Here is a 25,330-nt window from a genome sequence, read left to right on the forward strand (position 1 = left end):
ATTAAGAAACATATTTCTTATATTACTAATTTCTCTAACCATTGTGTCATAATCAGATGTCATCCTTGCCACCCTTATATATTGTCCCTTGAAAATGTTTCTTCAAATATATTTAGGATGGTTACTTGTGTAATCTAGATAACCATTAGAGAACATTTCCTTTCTAAATAATTCAGATTGAAAACCTGTATCAACATGTTTAATGTATGTATCCAAGTATGCTATACCTTCTGTATTGATATTATATGTAAATTTCAGAAAAGTACTTGTCGTGTTTAGATAATCTACGAACTTATCTATAAGTTCTATAGGTCCATCCCAAAGCAGAAACATATCATCCAGAAATCTTGTGTAATATACAACATATTTGTAATACATACTAGTAAAAAGATACTTAATTTCCCATTGAAGCATAACTAGATTAGCGAAAATAGGTGCACAGGAGGCACCCATGGCAACTCCCCGTGTCTGTTTATAAAACTCGCCTTCAAAATATATATAGTTATGCTCTAGTACTAAACCCATCATATCTGTGATTAAATTAATATGATCCCAACTTAAATTTGAGTATTTTCTTAAGCTATCACAAAAATAATCCAATCCTTCATTTCTAGGTATGGATGAAAAAAGGTCTATAACATCAATGGTTATAAATATTAAGCTCCTTTTCCATCTATTAGGTGGTAATTGGGATAGAAACATCCAGGAATCTTTAACTAAATGTGATGTATTGTCATAAATGTGCTTAACCCACCTATCAATAACTACCCCTATGTTAAATGTCTTAGATCTACTCCCTGAAATAATAGGTCTAAATAGGGGATTAGCAATATCTTTGTGTATTTTCGGGATGCCAACTATTGTAGCTAATACTGGAAACTCTACCTTTATGAATTTGTGGGTATCCTGAGTAATTCTGTTGTCCATCAAATACTCGTCCAGTGCTAAATCTATTTTGCGATATCCTATATTAATTTCATTTTGTGAAATAATGTCATAATTACCAGTATCAATTAGTATACTTTGTACTTTATTAATATAATCTATTTTGTTATACAGTACTATTCCCGCTCCCTTGTCTGGCTTCATAACTCTTATTTCATTATTATTTATTAATTCAACCAAACAATTCAAGCCAAAAGCTTAGTTGAGACATAATCTGTCTCTTGTGATTTTATTATTGAAAAACAATTCATTCTCCATCAAAAGCCAGAACAACATATCTCTCGAATTAGTATCTGAGGCCAAACTCCTAGGTGTCCACATTGATGACCATATCAAATATAAAAAAACCCCCCAGAAACTTGGCATGCTTTACTGCCACAATCGCTATCTCTCTCCTTCTAAGTTCATTCTCTCTACCACATTTCTCATACCTTCTCTTCTTTATCGTGCTACACTCCTAACAAACCTACAATCCTCTCTTAAGACAAAACTCTCCTCTTGCTATCATAAAATTGCCAAGTTTGCCACTAGCCACAAGTCTTCCACCCATCACTGTGAAGCCCTTTATAAATTAAATTGGTTAGAGCTCCCCAATTATCTCACCTATATTCAACTTATTCATGCACACAAACTCATTTTCAGCCACTCCCTCTGTCCCTCCCTATCCTCTACCTTTAAAATGCACCTACCTGATAGACTCTTATGATCTAATAATCAAAACCTAATTCAGCTGTTTAAATGTACCCATCCCCCAGGCAAAAATGTCCTATCCTTCACCTTTGCACGTCAGTGGAGTTCCCTACCACCATCCATCCGTACCACCAGAAACCTCTCTTCCTTTAAAAACTCACTTCACTCACACCTTATATCTCAGTGGGAGTGCTCCTGCTCCCACCCCACATAATCTCTTCTCCTCTGACTTCTCCTATTTCATATATGGTTTAGCAGGAACCAGTCCATGTGTATATAACTACTCTAGATTTACAATGCTGAATTTTTATCTCAGAAATTGTTTCTTTAAATGCAATGTTTTATTCTGTACTTAATGTAACCAAAACTTTGAGTGTAATTTTTGTTTCAGAAATTGTATGTTTAAATTCAGTGTTTTTACTAGTACTTTTGTACTTTCTGCAACAAAAGGGTTGGGAGGGTGGCCTAATAGTTAAGGTGTTTGCCTTGCAAGCACAAGGTGCAGGGTTTAAGTCTCACAAGGGATAATTGGCTAGGCTTAAAATGGCTCGCAAGGGGAGTTAGCTTAGTACTAATCTATGAACCTATAAAAGCTTTTATTTTAATTTTGTTTGTAATTTTTGTTTGTTCTTGGAGCTTTTCCCCTCAGGACTCCATTGAAAATGGGTTCTTCTTGGCCAAATAGACTATCCTGGAAAACCAACTGCAAATAAATAATAATTAAAACAATCTACTTATAGAACTTCAGCTCTAGAGATTTTAATACTGTATTAATGCACTTTTACATTTATATACAATAATAGATGATTTGAATGTTTTGGGATTGAAGGCCCTGACCCGTCCACCTTACTAATGTGTGATAACCTTAATATTACCCCTACATATGCTACTTACCCCAACCCTATTTGTCAGAGTGCTGAATATCCTTTTCTTAATAGTGCTATTCTTGAGGCAAATTATGCAGTAAAGTATCTAGGGTGGGGAGAGAGGCACAACTGCCCTGGGCACAAAGTGTGGGGAGGGTGCAGTCAGCGATCACAATCTTTCTTTAATGCTATACTGGCTTTTAAAACCCAGTAATGCATTTGCAGTCAAACCAGAGCAGTCTAGCACTCTATGTGTGGTCTAAACTGTAGCCAACTGCTCTGCTGCATTATAGTGCTATATGTAGGCAGGGTAAAAACTGTAGACACTGTTTGCTACATTTGTAGCAAATAGTTTGCTATAGTTTAAAAGAAGAACTTTCTTTTTAAATAAAATATGTTAAAGGAGGACTGGGGGAAGGGCAGTGATATGGCACCTGAATGGCTAGGGCAGGAGAGAGGGGTGTCTGTGTCATGCATCTGGCTACCTGGTTGGTGTGCCAGTTGAAGGAATGCCTGTTTCTTTTTTGCTCTTCCATGGAAGAGCTGGAGGGGGGATGTAAATCAAAATGTAATAAGCCAATCACTTAACAGTATAATGATCATCATATTACAGTGAAGTGCTTTTTTTTTAACTTCACTTGAAGAGCTGAGGGTGTGGGATGTTGATTCAGAGCACTGGCCCAGCTATGCATCTGAAATTATGTCTGAAGTATTTATTTATTTATTTGACATCTGTTTGCCAGGAAATTCCAGCTGAGCCCAAAAGTGCCCATTTTCAAAGAAGGCTCAGGAAGAAAAGCTCCACTATCACAAACTTTCAATAATTAATCACAGATATTTTAAATCGCAAAGCATCATGTTACACTACAAACACAGAAGGGAAGAAATGTTATAATGAGAACAACACCATTTGTTTGTTTATTTATTTATTTATTACTTTAACTGATTAGAAAATTAAACTATTTGATGGAATGAGTTTTACAGCTGAAGGTAAGTTTGATGGTTTTAGATTAATTGTGATGCAGACTTTCATGAGTGTGATTATTAGTAATATACACAAATATATAAACTCGCATGTGTGTGTGTGTGTGTGTGTGTGTGTGTGTGTGTGTGTGTGTGTGTGTGTGTTTGTGTGTGCAGAGAGAGAGAGAAAATGTAAAATGACAGAATTAATGGATTATTCTAATAGAACAGAGATAGAGAGACAAAGAGTGTTGTATGTAATTTTCACTTTTTTTCTACACCTGAAGGTTAGTAATAGATAGCCCAAGATATTTCATTAGCTAAAATTAGAGTCTAGACTAGATAATAGCTACAGTTTGCTACTTCATTTTCATTTCTTTTACAAGATAACTTTTTCTTGCATATTTACTGATTGCGTTATTTTATTTGTTTCAAGTAAAGGATTAATTGTTCAATTTTAAATAATTGCGCCCGATGGTTTATTTATCTTCTAAAAGGGTTTGCACATTGATCTGGTATAATCAGCCATTTGGAATCTGCCTGTCAAAGACTGACTGTTCACAGCTAAATATAACCATTCAAATATTTAAAATTTCTTTAGCTGATGGTAATATTCTGATAAATTAGGGGAGAGGATGTTGGTACTGTAAACTACCACTTGCCTCCCTTTTCCAAAATGGATCTGTATCACTTCTACAAAAACACAAGTACTGGAACATCTATTCATCGACCCCAATACAGTGAACAGCTGTTTAACGAACATTCACATCAGGGAACCTTTTTCCCAGGGCAAAGAGATAGCTGTCCAACATTTGGAAATTGCTCTTTTCCACACTGTAGTGCGATCGTGGAGTTGGTATCTTTAAAAGGGCAATTTCCAAATGTTGGGGAGCTAACTCTTTGCCCGGGAAATGTTTAATTGATGTGTAGGTTTGATGAAAGGAGTGTTCGCTGTATTGGGGTTGATGGATAGGTGTTCAAGTACTTGTGTTTTCGTGGAAGTGATATAGACCCTTCCAAAATGTATTGTGTGTTTGCTTATGTATAATGTAATTATATATATATATATATATATATATATATATATATATATTTATATATGAATTATTGTTGGTAAGATTGCAGTATTAGGTGCTGATCTCATACTAATGTAGGTGTATTCCTGGCAACCAGGAATTAAAACTGTGATTTTTATCTGTACAATACAAAGCTTATTGAATGCAGCACGTTTTGTCTATTACTCAAGGCAGAAATATGCATTTACCATGTACCCATAAGATGAAGTATCCCATTATTTGGCTTGCAGTAGTATGAAGTGAGACACCATACCCCTACTTTTTGTATATTGTTTTGTGACAGTTCATGCGCTTCACATTTCCTATCAACACAAGCACTGTTTTTAACAACTTTTCTCCTTAGACTGTTAGTCTGTGACAAACCATCCAGTTTAATTCTCCCAAATTTAGTATACTAATTAAGGTACAAAGACATTGATCCATCTGATGTTCTCACTTTTTCCAGTCGGAAAATACATTTTCAGTATTAATAAATCAGTCCAGTAAATATAACCCAAAGGCAAACACAGCAAACCTGGTGATCCAGTATATCAAAAGAAATCCAAGTATATAAACTTTCCGTAACTTGATACTAAGATCTCCATTCACAAAAAGATATTCCGTTAGTAAAAAACAGGTTTATTGGCATGCAACAAGTAAGCGCTTTCACATTAGCTTCATCAGACCGTTAAAATTCAAACATTTTTCAATTACTATCTGTATATACAAAACAGTGACGTACTAATGAGTGAAACAGAATCAATTACTCCTTTAAAGATGTATTCACTTTTACTGTCTTCTATAGTTTAAAATATATAAAAATTCTCCTTCAAATAAATAAATATAAGCATAAGCACGATTGCAATGTTTTTAAGACATTGTCATCGTCGCTATTGTTGTTGTCATCTTATATATTTATTTACAACTACTTTAGCATTTCGCTTAGTTAACACTATAATTGCTCCCTACCCACTTAATCAACTTGTAATACAGTAACATATTTTTAAAAACTAATATGTGAACATATTACTGAACTTGATTATACATTTATTACGATTTATACTACCTGAATAGTAAGCTAAAAAACAAGCAGTTAGCGTCTCATTTATAAAAGCTTGCTTGTAACAAGGCCAATTTAACATCAGCTCACTTAAGCCCTATACTAAACGTGATCAAGCACTTATAAATTCAATTTTATGTTTTATCCACCTCAACTTAATCCTAGTGCTTCTATCTCTCTCTCTCTCTCTCTCTCTATATATATCTATATATATATATATATATATATATGCTTAAAATTAGAATTAAAATGTACTAACATCTGACTAAGCCACTAATGTGCTTGTCAACTACCATGACTGCATTACAATTATTAATACTCATCTGACTAAATTCTATATTCTTATAGAGTATTGCACTCCATTGGGCTTACCACTACACCTGATGAACAATTTTACAGATATCTTCTACATGTATATCTATAGATGTACAGATGTTTACAGTCCAGTAGTCACTATGCTAATAATTCTTACTGCTATGATTTTTCTAATATTGCCTCTCTATTTGTGCACTTGCTAAAGTTGTAAACACCTTCTAGGTTCATTTTATGCTGTTATGCTAAGGTGTTTAGTGCACATATAGGGCTCATTCACCATCAGAAATAAGTCCATGCTTTAACTAATTCAAAGTACACTTGTATTATCTAACTAATTTCCTGCATCGTGCTATTCTTATTAAAATTTTTATTTTCAGTTCTTGGAAACATCGGGACTACATAATACCTTCTGAATTCTTATATTACTACTATATTGAGAGATTCTTTAGATGCATATATACATATTTGTTACTATCACCAATATACGGCTGATTCAACTACTGATGATTGTTACTACAGATGGATATTACCTCCAATATATGGCTGGCTTGACTACTGATAGATATTTCTACCTAGACTTATTCTCTATAGACTAGTATTAATTGACTGGTTTTCTATATAGTCCTTTTATTAATATCATTTCTGTTGTAAAATTCAGTGACTACTAAACATCTACTAAGCTGACTATCTCATTTAAAGTCTCATTTAACATGTGACAATACAAGTCAGAAACTCAAATATTGGTTAAAGATGACACTTTCTTAACAGGTCCATGTGCCAATATGTTCCTTAAAGAACATAAGTCCAACTAGGGCTAAATGCTATGATCATAAAGGACTTGGTAAAAAAAACGGACTTGGTAAATACATATCATGGCATATATATCATCACTTTTTTGGACACTCCCAAATGGGTCCTAATTCTGATTTTCCATTCATCCATAACATATGTTAACTATGCCTTTTTATGTTTGACCTATAATATTTACCCTCTTATATAATCAGAATGGATCCAAGCATGATGCAGTAATAAAAGGTTATAAATGCCAATATCCTTACGTTAATCTCCTACCTAACAACTAGGTGTCTAGCCTTTAATATGGGCTTAATTGATGCCCTATCATTTAGCCCTTTGCCTTTATCTGCTCTCATTCTCATAATCCATTTAATTTCTTTATTTTCTCTTGTATTACGTATATCGTCCTCTCTTATAATAGGGGTAACTAGATCTATAACTTTAAACCGAAATGAATGTTCTTGGCCATTCAACATAATATGTTTGGCCAGAGCATTAGTGGTATGGCCTATCCTGATAGCATATAGGTGTTCTCTAATTCTGGTATGAAGTGTCCTATCCATTTTGCCAACATAATATGATTGACATAGATGGCAAACAGCTACATATACCACATGCTCAGTACCACAATCTGCAGACACATGGAACTTGTAATGATGCCCCGTATCTGGATGAATAAAATTGTCTCCTATTTCTATATACATACAATAGTTACATCTACCACACCTATGATAACCAGTTTGTTCAAAAAATTCATGTAAATTCAATAAAAATTGTTTAGTATCCTTAAGTATATGTTCAACTTTATTTATTACTGGTCTTAAATGCTTTTCTACATACAAAGAAAAGAGTTCAGTGCTCCATCCCCTGCCAGAGACTATCAGTCTCATGGAGGGATTATTGCCATCCTTATGCACCTTAGGGGTCCTCCCTTATTAATGAAAGGAAGGCATTGCGCAGGCTGGAACAGGATGATACTATAATTTTTAGACCAGCTGATAAGGGAGGACCCCTAGTAATAATGGACAAGATGAAATATCAAAGTTCCATGATTGCTGTGCTCTGTGATCATAGATATTATGAAATTATAGACAAACAGAAATTAGACGGAATTAAGTCCAGTATATATTACACTATAGTAGATATGGTTGATAGTCATATTATAGACACAGGATTAGCTAAATTCCTTGAAGTTGAATATCCTACCATACCAATTATTAAAGGGATACCTAAGGTGCATAAGGATGGAATAATCCCCCCATGAGACCGATAGTCTCTGGCAGGGGATGGAGCACTGAAGCCTTTTCTTTGTACGTAGAAAAGCATTTAAGACCAGTAATAAATAAAGTTGAACATATACTTAAGGATACTAAACAATTTTTATTGAATTTACATGAATTTTTTGAACAAACTGAATTCCAGACCAATATGATTTTTGTGATATTAGATGTACAATCCTTGTTCACTATTATACCCACTGGACTAGGAGTAGATACCATTAAAAAATATCTAATCAAGCATAGTGAATACACAGAACAGAAAATAGACTTAATCAGTATGTTCTTGGAAATAATTTTGGAAAATAATGTATTCGTGTTTGATTATAATTTCTATATTCAACATGATGGCGTGGCTATGGGCACTTCATGTGCCAGTAGCTACGCCAACATGTTCCTAGCCCAATGGGAAGAAGAAGAGCTATTTAGTAACTCATGTCATCAAGAAAGGATTACTTTTTACCGACGATTTGTAGACAATGTCTTTTTTATTTGGGACGGTAGTATTGAGGAGTTGGAAAGATACATTATGTATATGAACAACATGACTACGTTTTTGAAATTTACTTTCAAATATTCAAGATATAGAATAGAATATTTGGATATATACATGGAAATGGTACTGGATACACAAGTCAATGAGGTTAGCATAATGGTTAAGGTGTTTACCTTACAAACACAAGGTGCAGGGTTTGATCCTCAGATGGGGTAATTGGCTAGGCTTAAAATGACCTACAAACAAGGGTGGTTAGCCTAGTACTAATCTATGAATCTATGAATCTATAATCTATAAGGAGTTTATAGGAAGAAATGCTATAAGAACACATACCTTCATCATCATAGCATGCACCCGCCGTATACATTCAACAACATTATAAAAGGGCAAAGTATGAGAATATCATGGTTGAATGCAACAGAAGCAGGTTATCAACAAGAAATTAATAATTTTAAACAAAGATTACTAAAACGAGGATATAAAGAAAGTGAAGTTAGTATAGGATTACAGAAGATTGATCAACATAGGGAAAGTAGAGCAGCCCCATATTATTCGGCAAATGTGCAGTTTTATCAATGACCATCAGGTATAATATCACAACTTAAGATACCAATGTATTATACCAGTGAAAATAGAGAAATAATGGATCTAATTAGTAGACATTGACGCATTTGACCATGGATGAAGATATTAAGAATATTGTGGTGGAAAAACCTCAATTTCAATACAAGAATAAAGCAAATTTAAGACTATTATTATGTCAACCAGGAATGACAGTCAATCAGAATCCCCATCTAGGTACCCATAGGTGTGGTAGATGTAACTATTGTATGTATATAGAAGTAGGAGACAATTTTATTCATCCAGATACGGGGCATCATTACAAGTTCCATGTGTCTGCAGATTGTGGTACTGAGCATGTGGTATATCTAGCTGTCTGCCATCTATGTCAATCATATTATGTTGGCAAAATGGATAGGACACTTCATACCAGAATTAGAGAACACATATATGCTATCAGGATAGGCCATACCACTAATGCTGTGGCCAAACATATTATGTTGAATGGCCAAGAACATTCATTTCGGTTTAAAGTTATAGATCTAGTTACCCCTATTATAAGAGAGGACGATATACGTAATACAACAGAAAATAAAGAAATTAAATGGATTATGAGAATGAGAGCAGATAAAGGCAAAGGGCTAAATGATAGGGCATCAATTGAGCCCCTATTAAATGCTAGACACCTAGTTGTTAGGTAGGAGATTAACGTAAGGATATTGGCATTTATAACCTTTTATTACTGCATCATGCTTGGATCCATTGGGATTATATAAGAGGGTAAATATTATAGGTCAAACATAAAAAGGCATAGTTAACATATGTTATGGATGAATGGAACATCAGAATTAGGACCCAATTGGGAGTGTCCAAAAAAGTGATGATATATATGCCATGATATGTTTTTACCAAGTCCTTTATTTTTACCAAGTCCTTTATGATCATAGCATTTAGCCCTAGTTGGACTTATGTTCTTTAAGGAACATATTGGCACATGGACCTGTTAAGAAAGTGTCATCTTTAACCAATATTTGAGTTTCTGACTTGTATTGTCACATGTTAAATGAGACTTTAAATGAGATAGTCAGCTTAGTAGATGTTTAGTAGTCACTGAATTTTACAACAGAAATGATATTAATAAAAGGACTATATAGAAAACCAGTCAATTAATACTAGTCTATAGAGAATAAGTCTAGGTAGAAATATCTATCAGTAGTCAAGCCAGCCATATATTGGAGGTAATATCCATCTGTAGTAACAATCATCAGTAGTTGAATCAGCCATATATTAGTGATAGCATCAAATATGTATATATACATCTAAAGAATCTCTCAATATAGTAGTAATATAAGAACTCAGAAGGTATTATGTAGTCTCGATGTTTCCAAGAACTGAAAATAAAAATTTTAATAAGAATAGCACGATGCAGGAAATTAGTTAGATAATACAAGTGTACTTTGAATTAGTTAAAGCATGGACTTATTTCCGATGGTGAATGAGCCCTATATGTGCACTAAACGCCTTAGCATAACAGCATAAAATTAACCTAGAAGGTGTTTACAACTTTAGCAAGTGCACAAATAGAGAGGCGATATTAGTAAAAATCATAGCAATAAGAATTATTAGCATAGTGACTACTGGACTGTAAACATCTGTACATCTATAGATATACATGCAGAAGATATCTGTAAAATTGTTCATTGGATGTAGTGGTAAGCCCAATGGAGTGCAATACTCTATAAGAATATAGAATTTAGTCAGCTGAGTATTAATAATTGTAATGCAGTCATGGTAGTTGACAAGCGCATGAGTGGCTTAGTCAGATGTTAGTACATTTTAATTCTAATTTTAAGCATATATATATATATATATATATATATATATATATATATATATATAGAGAGAGAGAGAGAGAGAGAAGCACTAGGATTAAGTTGAGGTAGATAAAACATAAAATTGAATTTATAAGTGCTTGATCACGTTTAGTATAGGGCTTAAGTGAGCTGATGTTAAATTGACTTTGTTACGAGCAAGCTTTTATAAATGAGACGCTAACTGCTTGATGTTTAGCTTACTATTCAGGTAGTATAAATCGTAATAAATGTATAATCAAGTTCAGTAATATGTTCACATATTAGTTTTTAAAAATATGTTACTGTATTACAAGTTGATTAAGTGGGTAGGGAGCAATTATAGTGTTAACTAAGTGAAATGCTAAAGTAGTTGTAAATAAATATATAAGATGACAACAACAATAGCGACAATGATAATGTCTTAAAAACATTGCAATTGTGCTTACGCTTATATATATTTATTTATTTGAAGGAGAATTTTTATATATTTTAAACTAAAGAAGATAGTAAAAGTGAATACATCTTTAAAGGAGTAATTGACGGTGTTTCACTCATTAGTAGTTCACTGTTTTGTATATAAGGATAGTAACTGAAAAGTGTTTGAATTTTAACGGTCTGATGAAGCTAATGTGAAAGTGCTTACTTGCTGCATGCCAATAAACCATTTTTTTACGAACGGAATATCTTTTTGTGAACGGAGTTCTTAGTATCCAGTTATGGAAAGTTTATATACTTGGATTTCTTTTGATATACTGGATCTCCAGGTTTGCTGTGTTTGCCTTTGGGTTGTATTTACTGGACTGATTTATTGTTACTTTGTCACAACCTGGAGGCATTTACCTCATTGGGAGCAAATATATTACTTTGTTTTATCAACATCTTCAGTATTACTAATACAAATACTATTTGTCTTGGAGGATTATTATTGATTGCTTCTTGTAAGTCCTGAAGTTTCCTGCTGAGTTATTCTTGTTTGGAAACAGAACTCTGCATGATGTTTGGTTTAGCATCAAATGCTTATTATCTTATGAATTAATCTGCTTACTCCATGGTAGAGATGTTAAAAGACACTATTCATAACAGGCATGTTATCCTATTGTATGCATTGTTTATTGGTACTTTTAATCTTTTTTCTCTTGGATTTCTAGTTGTTAGATTGTCAAACAGATAGCATATATGCATCACTAGATAGTGCTATATACTAAATGCTAAACTGACTCTGGGTTCAGATATAATCTTAATTGCAAATTGATAGCTATCTGTACTGCTGGTAGTAATTAAGTGCATTTGTCTGCAAGTGTAACTGTCAGTTATTAGCCTTTATTTATACTCTGTTGCAAGGATATAACTGTAAAATATTTAGTTAATTGCCTAACATTTAGCCAGCCTGAATATACTCATTCTTGTTTTTCCCTTGCTCCCTATCTTATACATAACTTCTTCCTTGACCTGCAGATTCTCCTCCTTCCCCTCCTCCTTGTACTCATCTCTCCCTCCTCTCCTCTATAACTATCCTGCTTTTTAGCCTAACATTCTGAGTAATGTTTTATCATCTATATTTTTTATCAGGCAGCACACTCAACCCTGACCTCTCCCTTTATCAGCCAAAACAAAAAGAAAGTCTGTGGAAATATTAACTAGGAAAGTAGTTATCAACATCCTGGAGGGAGCCACTGACCATTTGCGGCCAAAAGCCCAAATTGTGTACTGGGATTGTTTATCTTCCTATACATTGTATGTACAGATTGAAATGTATATTTAATTTTCAGCCATTTTTCCCTTGTGTTAAGCCTACTGTCCCTCATACATCACCACTGCTAAAGTCTAACCCCACTTTCCTTCTTACTTCTAGTCTCTAGATTCCCAACCCACTCTAGCCTTCTTGGTCACATATCTGTACTATTAGGACTAAAGAAGCATTTCTTCCACTGAGCAGTTCATGATAACTGTTCTTTAATTCACCCTAATGCCTTACTGTGCTGTTACTTGTAAGCTCTCTCCACTCTATCTCCCATCTAGCCTACTCCTCTGTATTAAACCATACCTGCTTTCTAGTCCTTAACATAATTCTCTGCTACTCTAAATCAATGTCACACTTCCCTAACACACTCCTATAACAATACACTCTACTATACTTACTTGTTTCATTGATTGTTTTTGCAGCTAGTTCTGTTCAACCTGGGCCAGCCCACTTCATTTGTCCTTGATCCACTCGGGCTCACTCCACTCCCCTACCCTACCCCCATTATCACCCATCCCTGCATCAATTACGTTCAATCTCACCATAACTCCTCCCCTTCCAAATCCATTATGCAATAAGAATTAACTCATCCAAAGCTAATCTACAACCAATCTAGTATCCTAACATAATTTTACCTACCACACCACCCATCCATACCATATGCTATAACTTTTAAACTACTACTGATAAACAACTTCACTTAATAGTTTTTCCCCTTATTCACGCCTTCTGTCTAAACACCTATCTCTCTACTTTGCCCCCTTGCCTATTGATATGTCTCTTACTTCAACTAACATCATCACACATAGTTCTTATACCTCAAACAATAACTTCTATAACTGCTACACAATCCTCAGCTCTTTCCAGTTACTCAGATATATCCCACAGCCTGTATGCACTCAGCATACTTCTACATACCAAATTAAAATTACTTCCCCTACTAAAAAAAATCTACAACTATGTATCTATCTCTAGCCACTTAAAAAGAAACCTGCCACCCTTTACTTACCTTTACCAGCAATCTAACATATCCCTATGTGGAGATATCCACCCAAACCCGGAAACCAAACCTTTGAATGTCAACTTCCCTAGCTTATATAAATCACTAAATATCACAACAATCAATCTCCAAAGTATCAGAAACAAAATACCAGAATTCCATGCACAGATATCCCTTAAACTAGATATACTAGCTGCAACTGAAACTTGGTTGAAACCCTATATAAAAGACTCAGAATTCCTCCCTCCAGGCTATGCTTATCTAAGGGCTTATAGACCCAGTAAAAAAGAGGAGGCATTGCAATGCTCTTTCCTAACAACTTCACCATTGTCTCATATTCCAACCCCATTCCTCAGTTCTCTACAGCTAAGATACTAATATCACTTCTTAAACTAAACATTTCTAAAAACATCTGCATCATAGTCATATATATCCCTACAGGTAACAACATTCCCCTGCTAGAAGATATTCATGCCTGGATATCAAATAATATAAATAATGAAGCAATTATCTTAGGTGATATAAACATAAACATTGACTAGATTTCTCAAGTCACTCTCCACCGTCTAATATCATCCTCTTCAATTCTACACAGCTAATCACAGATACAACTAGACCTAACCAAAATAAAGACAGTGGCTCAATTCTTGACTGGATATTAGTCTCTGCCCCAAATAAAATCTCAGCAGCAGGCACACTTCCTTGTAGCATATGTTCATAGGTTCATAGGTAGGTACTAGGCTATCTGCCCAAAGGCCTACGTAAGCCTAGCTAACAAGGTTCCCTGGCTTACGCCACACAAGAAAGTTATTTTCCTGTGCCACTATCGAGCAGAGACACAGAAGTGATCCCCGGGGTGTATTTCCTATTTCCCATCCACTCATCAAGATTTTGCTTGAAGAGTGTTAATGAAGAACTTTGCTTGACATAGATGGGTAGCCTGTTCCAAAGTATGGGAAGTCTCTGGGACAAGAATTTATCCCCCCTAATCCCCATCATCTCACCCTAAACCCCAATAAAACCAAATTGTTACTATTTATTCCCAAGAAAAACATCTTGGTAAACAAGACAGATTTTATCATTCATTCTCAAAACAAGAGCACTATAGAGATTGTCTCCTACACAAAATTACTTGGAGTTATTTTGGATGAAAACCTGACATTTGACCTCCATGTCCATAATAATATCAGAAAAACACACCAAAATTAGTTCTGGTTCACTAACTATCAAAAAACAGACAGCAATCTAATAGATGGTTCAATACTTTGTCTCCATTGCTTGAGTCTTCCGCAGGTGTTCCCCAAGGCTCCATCTTAGGATGGCTTATTTTCAGTATATTTATAAATGACTTTCACTCCACTCTTAATAACGAATTAGTAGTACAATGTGCAGATGATTCAACCATTATTTGCTCTGCCAAATCGACAACAGAACTTATGTAAATAGCCCAGAATGCCTTTACTCCTACTGAAATTTGGATGGCCAATAATCATCTCACCCTAAACCCCAATAAAACAAAACAACAGCACTATAGAGATTGTCTCCCACAAAAAATTACTTGGAGTTAGTTTGAATGAAAACCTGACATTTGACCTCCATGTCCATAATAATATCATAAAAACACACCAAAAATTAGTTCTGGTTCACTAACTGTCAAAAAACAGACAGTAATCTAATAGATGGCTCAACACTTTGTCTCCATTTCTTGAGTCTTCCACAGGTGTTCCCCAAGGCACCATCTTAGGATGGCTTATTTTCAGTATATTTATAAATGACTTTCACTCTACTCCTAATAATGAATTAGTAGTACAATGTGCAGATGATTCAACCATGATTTGCTCTGCAAAATCGACAACAGAACTTCTGTAAATAACACAGAATGCCTTTACTGCTACTGAAATTTGGATGGCCAATAATCATCTCACCCTAAACCCCAATAAAACCAAATTGCTTTTATTTATTCCCAAGAAAAACATCTCGGTAAACAAGACAGATTTTATCATTCATTCTCAAAACAATAGCACTATAGAGATGATCTCCCACACAAAATTACTTGGAGTTATTTTGGATGAAAACCTGACATTTGACCTGTCCACAATAATATCATAAAAACACACCAAAAATTAGGCACCCTCTATAGACATAAACACTTTCTTAACTGCTCTACAAAGTGAACTCTCACCTTAACCTTTCTCCTACCTTTTCTCCTGTATGGTGCTCCTCTCTTTACTAATATACTTTCCTCCCTAAAAACCAAGCTTGAGTCCTGTTACAATAAGTTTGCCAAGTTTGCAACCAATGCAAAATACTCTTCCATTCACTGCATCTCCCTATACTTGCTTAACTGGCCAGAACTTCGACATTGCCTAACCTACTTACACCTAATCACACCACACAAAATAATTTACAAACCATTAGACTCCCAGCCCATTGTTACATTTTAACTCACTATCACCCAAATAGACCACTCAGATCTTAAAATCAACTTCTACACCAAGTAGACAAACCAAAACTCCCAGCTGGCCACATGCTCTACTCTTTCTCTATTGCCAAACTATGGAATGCTCTCCCAGTAGCTACGAGGACCTCCAGTGAAATCTTCTCCTTCAAAAAAATCTCTGCGGCAGCACCTCTCCACTCTATGGCAATGCAGATGCCTCAGTTCTCATCCTTCCATAACCTGATTCCCCATACATTGTCATATTACCCTTATTTACATATTCACCCCTTCTAATCATTCCTTTACTACTAGTTAAAACATGTATAAGATATCTATCTGTGCCTAAGTATCAGGGACTAATTCAATACACATTGCCAAGCACCATTGTTCTGGCTGACACTCTTAGACAACCTTGAAAAGCAAAGTAATACAACTGTTTTAACCACTATATGTTCCTTTAAATGTATAGTAATATGATTGTGAAAGTTACTATGTATGCTTTAAAATGTATTACTCTGTACAAATTGTATGTTACATGCAACTTACTTTGTATAATACTGTTTGTATTGACTAACTGCTTTGAATATCATGTACTGTCATACTAACTTTCTTGTGGAGATTTTCTCTCTGGGCCTCCACTGAAAATGGGCTGTTTTGGCCCAGTGGACTTTCCTGGTAAACAAATGCCAATAAATAAATAAGTAAATACAATAAACGTGCTTGTTTTCTGTTAGGTTTATATTTTACAACATTAATTACTGCACACATTAAGTACTTCATCTTTTTTTTTTTTTACAGAGCTTTCCACCAATCATGAGTGACCATTATATGTTGCATGATGGAATCTTATTTCCAAAAATGGTACATGATGACATAAGCCTGAATTATGCAACCAATGAATTTCAAGTCAGAGATGATGACGTCTTCAATGTTACTTATCCCAAGTGTGGTATGTAGAAAAAGTAAAATACTCTTAAACATTTCCTAGAAGGTGTGCTGTTTATTTAGTAAAGCAACATTGAATTAGTATTGAAAAATCTAGTATAAAATTGATAAAACAGACTGCTATTTATTGTCTAGAACACTTCTTGGGATACAGAAAGGACAACAAAACATTCAAGTAAAACAGATTAAAGTTAAACAAAATAACAGCAAACCTTATGCAGAAAGGTCGATCAGATTTTCAAGTAAAACAGATTTTAAGTTAAACTAACATCAACATTCATAAAGACCCCTTTTGTCAAAAAGCGTACATTATTATTCAGAAAATACATGTAGCATTGCTTTTAATCAGAATAAATCTCCCACAATATCTAATTTGAAGAATGCTGTAGTCCTGTTTCCATGAAGATGATACACATTAAAAGAAAAAGATATCCCACCATTGTAGTGATCATCACCTTTGTGATAGTTACTCTATAAAAAAATACCAGCAGCAACAAAAATTACACAAAGACATCATAAAAAATATACCCTACAAGCATATACCAACTTAAATGAAGTTAGTCAACTATCAAAAAGATGAAGATTTGCACTAATATGTTCAAGCTGACTTTACTTAAACAGCATTTACTGAATATGTTGCCTGTTAATGGTTTGATTATGGCACAGCAGTCCTAAGGGCTGTGAAGTTGATTAAGACCCCTGCAGCTATGTAGAAATCACAGGTCTGCTCTCACATGCATGGGCTGCCATACAGTCTTAATAGGCAGGCATGAGCCTCTCTGCACAGTTAAGGTCCAGAATGCATTATGTTAAATAGGCAGTTCAGAGAGATTCACTCTAAACTGAATTATTATCATCACTGCCTCACTACATGCCCAAACCCTGGATGATAAAAACAGCTGTTGTGATTGTACTAGTCATTGTGGTACTGAATTTTGCAGAACTAGTGAGCTGAACACATTTTTGTGATATTGTTGTCAAGCTACAGAGGAAAGCACTGTTCTATGGCTGCTATGTTAAGGATACACAAGCCACAGGAAATTGAGGAGCATGACTGGATATCTGTGATACTCTTTTATTGTTTGAGAAGTGGTTGGTCCACAACTACCTGATGACAGTGGGGTGAGGGAAACAGGAGGGCTGAGCTGGAGCTCTGCAGTAACTAAAGTGGTCTACACATTACAGGAGAGTGGCACATCTGACTGGGCTAATGTACTTAGTCCACAAACAGACAGAGGCATTGCTTGGATAACTTCAAGACTCCCGTGTTTTTCTTCATGCGAGATCACTGCACAGCCACATGCTAACAGGGGGATGGAGAACACCTGGAAGATTTCAACAATGGATGAGCAAGGATAGGATTTAGGTGCAGGCAGAGGTAGCCCATCAAGGATTTGGCTGTGTGGGTGTCTGCAATGCAGTACCACCACTGGTATGCAGCTCATATGAACAAAACTGTGGTTTAATGCACAACATCTGTGTGTACATTAGATAGGGACCATAGTAGGCAAGATGAGATGAGAACGGCACAGAGGATAACCAATACGTGTTGAGGTTAATATGCAAGGCATATAAAGGTTGTGCTTTATTGGGCACAGGCAGGCACAGTCTGCTATTTCTGTGTTGTACTGTGCCCATCTCTGACCTTCATGGTGTTCCCCTGTGGCCAGTTTTTCAATGGCTCCTCACCCAGCATCTACCCCTGCTGCTGACTCCTGTCTGTCTGGTTCTCCAATGATAATCCCATGCTCTGTCTGTTTGTATACCACAATGATGTGCACAACTGCACAGACAGCAAATATAATTGCAGCAGATCTCCAGAGCATAAAGCAGGTACATTCAGTGACCCCCTGGAACCTCAGGGAAACTAGTTATTTCATAGAATGCATGTATAGTTTTGTTTCTCTCCTCTGTGATCCACATATTTTATTCCACATGCTGCAGCATAAAATCATGGAGTTAATGACATATTAATTAGACAAAGACAATGATTTATCCACCTTGGAGTCCCTATAACAAGAATTGTTAAAGTTATGCATACCTTAGTGTTCACAAGGATCTGTATTCCACACATGTCATGAGATTTTTAGTGACCATGGCATACTTGCCAGCTACTGTATTGCGTTTCTGTCCAAATGTTAGTGCTGTCTCTGTTATGGAGGTGATGGTATGTTAAGAGAATTAGGAACCTTCTGTGATGTGGAGGGTGATGATGTACTCATTCACAAGCACTAGCTACAAGAGTGGCCTCTAACATGCAATGACTGCATCAGGAGCAAAGTGTTGTGAGAGACTACCAGCCTAACCCAAACATCTATTAATGTAATATTGGCTTTTAAAAGCTGGTGTTGTATGAGTGGTCCAACCTGAGTACTGTAGTGATCCACATGGGGTCTAAACTGTAGCAACTGCTTTCAACATTGTAGTAGTTTGCTACAGTTTAAAAGAAAAAAAATCTTTTTTGTTTTAACTAAAACTTGAGCAGTGTAGCACTACATGCAAAGAATGTATAAACTGTAGCATCTGTCTCCTACATTTGTTACAAACAGTTTGCTAGAGTTTAAAAAGAAGATTTTTTTTAACTGAAACATGAGTGCTGTAATGCTCTATGCAGGCAAGATATAAACTGTAACAACTGTTTGACACATTTGTAGCAAAAAAATTGCTACAGTTTAATTTATTTCTTTATTTTATTATTTCATTTTACATTTGTTGACCAGGATAGTCTGACTGGATACATGTCCATTTTCAACGGAGGCCCAGGGAGAAAAGCTCCAAGTTAGTCAGAGTCAAAAATATAACAATGTAGACATAATTACAGGTAAATTATTTACAGAGGATAAATGAAAAGACATGAGATAGGAAAGTTCACAGGTATAGTTATCCCTAGTTTAAGTCAGGGGAATACATTGACAGCTTAAAATAAATTTGGATTGTAGACAGGACACAGAAAATGGACCTGAATGGCTGAGGCAGGAGGGTTTGGGGTGTATCATGCATATGGCCACCTGGTTGGTGTGCCAAAAGAAGGACTGTCCATTTTTTTTTATCTTCACTTGAAGAGTGGAGAGGGTGTGGAGCTGTTTTACAGTACTAGCCCAGGGTACTGGTTGAACCAGCTATGCTTCTGGCTCATTGCCATAATGTTGCTAATTTCCATATCATTATATGATCATTAGCATGTGATGCCAACTGTCCAATTTCACCTACTTGTGCAACTGCACTTCCTGTTTCTGAAATGACTCCATTTTACACGGCAGTATTTGTTGCTCTTTTCTGCTTATTGCCTTGTACTACTCATTTGTGAATCCCAAACAATAAGTCGGTACATTTCAAAATATTGTTCATTGATTACACACTTATTCTTAGCCTTCCTTACAAATACAGTGGTCTTATCCTCTCAAAGTCTTAATTTTGTTTGATAAATATAATTAAGATAACTAATTCCAATTGCCAGAAGCATATATTTTTTCATATGCTACCTTTTCACTCTAATTTTGTCATACCTTATAACTATTTTAAGACCAGATTAAGTAAAACTTTCATGAAAATAATTATTTCTGCTTAGTGTGTGTGTATATATATATATATATATATATATATATATATATATATATATATATAGATAGATAGATAGTTGTTTGTGTACAAATATAATATATATATATATATATATATATATATATATATATATATATATCCATATATATATATATATATATATATATATATATATATATATATATATATAGTTGTTTGTGTACATATATATATATATATATGTATATATATATATATATATATATATATATATATATATATAAATAATATATATACATGTATGCATGCATGCATATATGGTGAAAGTAAAGGAAGGACCCAGATGTCAACGTTTATAATGTTGACCACAAACCATAAACTTTACTATGCATGCACTGAGCAATAACCTAAGTACATGCAAAATTAAAACAAAACAGAAGACGTTAAAACATTGTTTTTTGCAGTGGAGCAAGCCCCCTGCACCACCAAAGCAAGATTTTTTCCCCAAATATGCAGATAATTATATATGCTAAAGTCATATAACACTGGGGAAAAGGCATATTCCCGAACCCAAGAATTGTGGGATTTTGCACACCTGTCAATCATCTGCTTAGTCGACCAAATTTTGTTCATTAAACAGATGTCAGCGTTCCCAAATCCGAGCAATGCCCACCCTCGACTTGGACAACGTAACCATACCTTTGTAAAACAAAGTAACCAACGTAACCAACCGGCAGGATTTCGGACCAGACCAGGTAACAACCGACAGAACAACAATAGGCCCGGTCCCAATACTGACGATTTTTCTACCAATGAAGAACATGCTATGGGGACAGGGGTTTTAATTGAACACGATCCAACATCAGACGTGTTTGAAGAAGACGACTGGGTTATCCCAAACCAACAACAAAAAAACTACAGAAGGGGGAGGGGGTCGAGCTGGAAACAGAAACGACCAGTGGCTCCAGTGAGACGTTACAACACCCGGAGCACCAACCAACAGTGGGACTGACCCTATTTGAGACAGTGACTAATAAGGATGCTGACTTTAAAATTTATAACTACACAGAGTGTCATGTTGACAGCGAACTCATTGAACTGTTTGCAAAAGGACTTACGTTTGTGCCTTCACAGGCTTGTAACATTGTAGATTTATTACTGGACTTTAAAATGTTCATTAGGAAGCTCAACCTCAACATGATGTTTAACAACTCTGACTCTAGCTTCCTAGTTGACCCACTGCGTGTCCCTAGTAGTTTTAATCCACCCCTCAACAACTCACTTCACTTTTTTGAACACCTTTGTGAGTTAGAATTCAGGGAAATAACTTCCCGAACAAAGAATACTCACCAATTTAATATTTCCAAAGATGAACAGGAATTGTTGACTACATTTAGGAAATTACCGGTGAGATTGATGAAACCGGACAAGGGGGGTGGACTTGCAATAGTTTACAACACTGATTACATGAACATCATGTTTACATTAATGGAAAGGGACACCTATGAAATGGTCAGCAGGAATCAGCTTAACCAAGCCCACCAGCACATTAAGTCACATTTAAATGACCTGTTTATTGACAGGTTAATAACAGGTGAACAAAGTCAATACTTAACCATGCTTGCCCCTAGGATCCCCAAAATTTTTGGGATTCCCAAACTTCATAAAAGTTTGGAGAACCCACCCTTTCGCACGCTTGTTGACGCCCGTCAGTCAATAACTTATCCTGCTGCGAAGCTAGTTGACTCAATTCTCAAAAGATTTGTGGAGGGAGAGGACCAAATTCTCAAAGATTCTTGGTCATTTCTGGAAAGCTTACGGGACGTGACTTTTGACTGTTCTTTGAACTTCTTAACGGTCGATGTATGTGACCTCTACTCCAGTATCCCCCAGGATTTGGGAATTGAATGGGTAGTCGAGTTCATAGGGTCAAGAGGGGCTTCCAGTGACCAATGCAACTTGGTCGAACAATTGTTAGACATCATTTTAAAAAACAACTTTGTCTCATTTGGAGACAAGTTGTTCTTGCAAAAAATTGGAGTTGCTATGGGGTCACCAGTGGGTGCCAGTTTCGCCAATTTGGTGATGGCCCACTGGGAGACCTCATATCTTTTCAGCAGTAGTTGGTCATCTAGTATTTGCTTGTACAAAAGATACCTGGATGACATCTTCATTCTCCTGAAAGGAGACGAGGCAGACGCAAGGGATTTGGTTGACTTCTTCAACTCCACTACTGGCTTTCTGAAATTTACCATGAATTTCAAAACCAATGACATCTGTTTTCTGGACACTATTATAAGTAAAAGGCAGAACCAGTACACGTCCCAGATATATAGGAAGAGCACTTTTTCAAACACCTACTTACACTTCTTAAGCTCCCATCCTTACTACCAAAAGAAATCAGTAGTGAAAGGCCAATTGGTAAGACTAGCAAGAATGACCACCCTTGCAGAAGACTTTTCTAGAGAGTGTGACAATCTATACATGTTTAGACACAGAGGTTACCCAAGTTCATTTCTAGACAACATCTTTGGGGAGGTCACGCTGAAAAGAGAGCGTGGGGTCTACACAGCAATTTTGGGTATTCAGAACAAGTTAGATTTACAAACTGAACAAAACAATGAGGAACTGTTGAGTAGCAGTTTGACCAGTACCATCAGTCCTGAACTTACTGTAGTTGGATCATTGTGGAGACGGAAAAATTATGTTAACTCATTTACCTTTGTCTATTGCCCTGAGGCTATTGAGATTTCTAAAGTAGTCAAGAAATACTGGTTTTGTCTTTCCCTGGAGAAAGATGTCACTAAATTAGTTGGGGTTGAACCTACCATTACCTTTAAGAGGGCAACAACATGAAAGAATTGCTAAAGGAAGCCCGTAGTAACAAGGACTAAGGAGGCACTTCAAAATGTGGGGCATGTAGGCAGTGTGCTTTCATTAATACAGCAGATTCATTTCAATGGGTTCACATACTTTCAGAATTTGGAAACGTTTCAACTGTAACAGTAGGCATTAGTTTATCTAGCACAGTGCAAACAATGCCCGCTTTTACATAGGGAAGACTGACAGACGCCTGAGGATAGGGTATATGAGCATGGTTATCGATTAATAACAGAAAGGATGAAAATGCCCTTGCAAAACATTGTGGCACTAATGTGGATCACAGCTTTGACTTCATGGTCATCGATCAAGTATGCCCTACTAATACCATTTTGCCCAATGAAAATTTACTTAGGTTACAATTAGAAAAGAAAGAGTTATGTTGGCAGTTACGTTTAGCAGCACATAGAGAACCTGGCCTTAATGAATACTGTTCAATCATTTGTATTCTTAAACTGAACAGCTTATTTAGATAGGTATATGTCCTTCTAACATAACTATTCTGATGGTACCCATTACTGCTATCTTAGTTATTTATCATCATATATTTTATGCAGTATTCTTTTGTAGTACTTTCTTGTAACACTTTATTGTAATTTTCTTCAATACCTCATTGAATTGTACAATTTTTGAACATGACGTAGTTGGGTGATCTACTTTAATAGCTTACCACATTCATACTGGTATTTAGGTATTGATTTGTCTAAATTCTTACTAAACATTTTTATCAAATTTCATAATTAATAATCTAAATGTACATATGTAATATACTAATTTTTGTAATTATCATATACAACTTTCTTATATATATATGCTTTGCACAATTATAGGTCAGGTAGGCATTGTTAGTTTGAACTATATATATATTTTTTGTTATAAGGTCATTACCAACTGAAACTGTTAAGCATGTAATATCATTAATGAACCTACATACGACATTTCATTCTTAATTATTGCTTAATTTATTTTAAACATTATATATATATATATTTTTTATATTTCTTTATATTTTTTACATTATTAATGCACTACACAATTTTTTTGCTTTTTTGTCTTTGTATGTAGTACTTGTTCAGTTCTATATACATTCAAGGCTGGATATTTGTTTGTCGTACTTCTTAAATGATGTACTACCTGTTCAATGATGTACTGTGACGATACTGTTCTGTCTTTGGATTGTGGTACAGTTTCTATTAAACCATTGGATTTTACTACTTCGGAGTAGCGTGGCTTTTTACTGTTTTTGCCAAGGTTACCTCACCGCTTGTTTTCGTGAACTTTTTGGCTCCCGCCAGCACTCGCCAGCCAGGATACTATTGTGGCACTTCCTCCCATCTTTGTGGTTTGTTTTGCTGTTTAAAACCTTTCCTCAGTTCACATTTGTTGACCAGGATAGTCTGACTGGATACATGTCCATTTTCAACGGAGGCCCAGAGAGAAAAGCTCTAAGTTAGTCAGAGTCAAAAATATAACAATGTAGACATAATTACAGGTAAATTATTTACAGAGGATAAATGAAAAGACATGAGATAGGAAAGTTCACAGGTATAGTTATCCCTAGTTTAAGTCAGGGGAATACATTGACAGCTTAAAATAAATTTGGATTGTAGACAGGACACAGAAAATGGACCTGAATGGCTGAGGCAGGAGGGTTTGGGGTGTATCATGCATATGGCCACCTGGTTGGTGTGCCAAAAGAAGGACTGTCCATTTTTTATCTTCACTTGAAGAGTGGAGAGGGTGTGGAGCTGTTTTACAGTACTAGCCCAGGGTACTGGTTGAACCAGCTATGCTTCTGGCTCATTGCCATAATGTTGCTAATTTCCATATCATTATATGATCATTAGCATGTGATGCCAACTGTCCAATTTCACCTACTTGTGCAACTGCACTTCCTGTTTCTGAAAT

The 25,330-nt window shown here is 35.5% G+C and overlaps 1 protein-coding gene across 2 annotated transcripts in view; it reads left to right on the forward strand.

Annotated features, from left to right (window-relative positions):
• LOC122809728 (sulfotransferase 2B1-like) overlaps nucleotides 1–25,330 on the forward strand; it is a 395,124-nt gene that overhangs the window by 67,220 nt on the left and 302,574 nt on the right. For both annotated transcript variants that reach the window (XM_044081447.1, XM_044081438.1), the window contains exon 2: nucleotides 16,856–17,006. In XM_044081447.1, the coding sequence (XP_043937382.1) occupies nucleotides 16,871–17,006 (136 nt within the window). In that variant the 5' untranslated portion in view covers nucleotides 16,856–16,870. The remainder of the gene's footprint in view (nucleotides 1–16,855; nucleotides 17,007–25,330) is intronic.

This window comes from Protopterus annectens, chromosome 1.part1 (genome assembly GCF_019279795.1).
Source record: "Protopterus annectens isolate FY-2018-M chromosome 1.part1, PAN1.0, whole genome shotgun sequence".
Taxonomy (NCBI): domain Eukaryota; kingdom Metazoa; phylum Chordata; order Ceratodontiformes; family Protopteridae; genus Protopterus; species Protopterus annectens.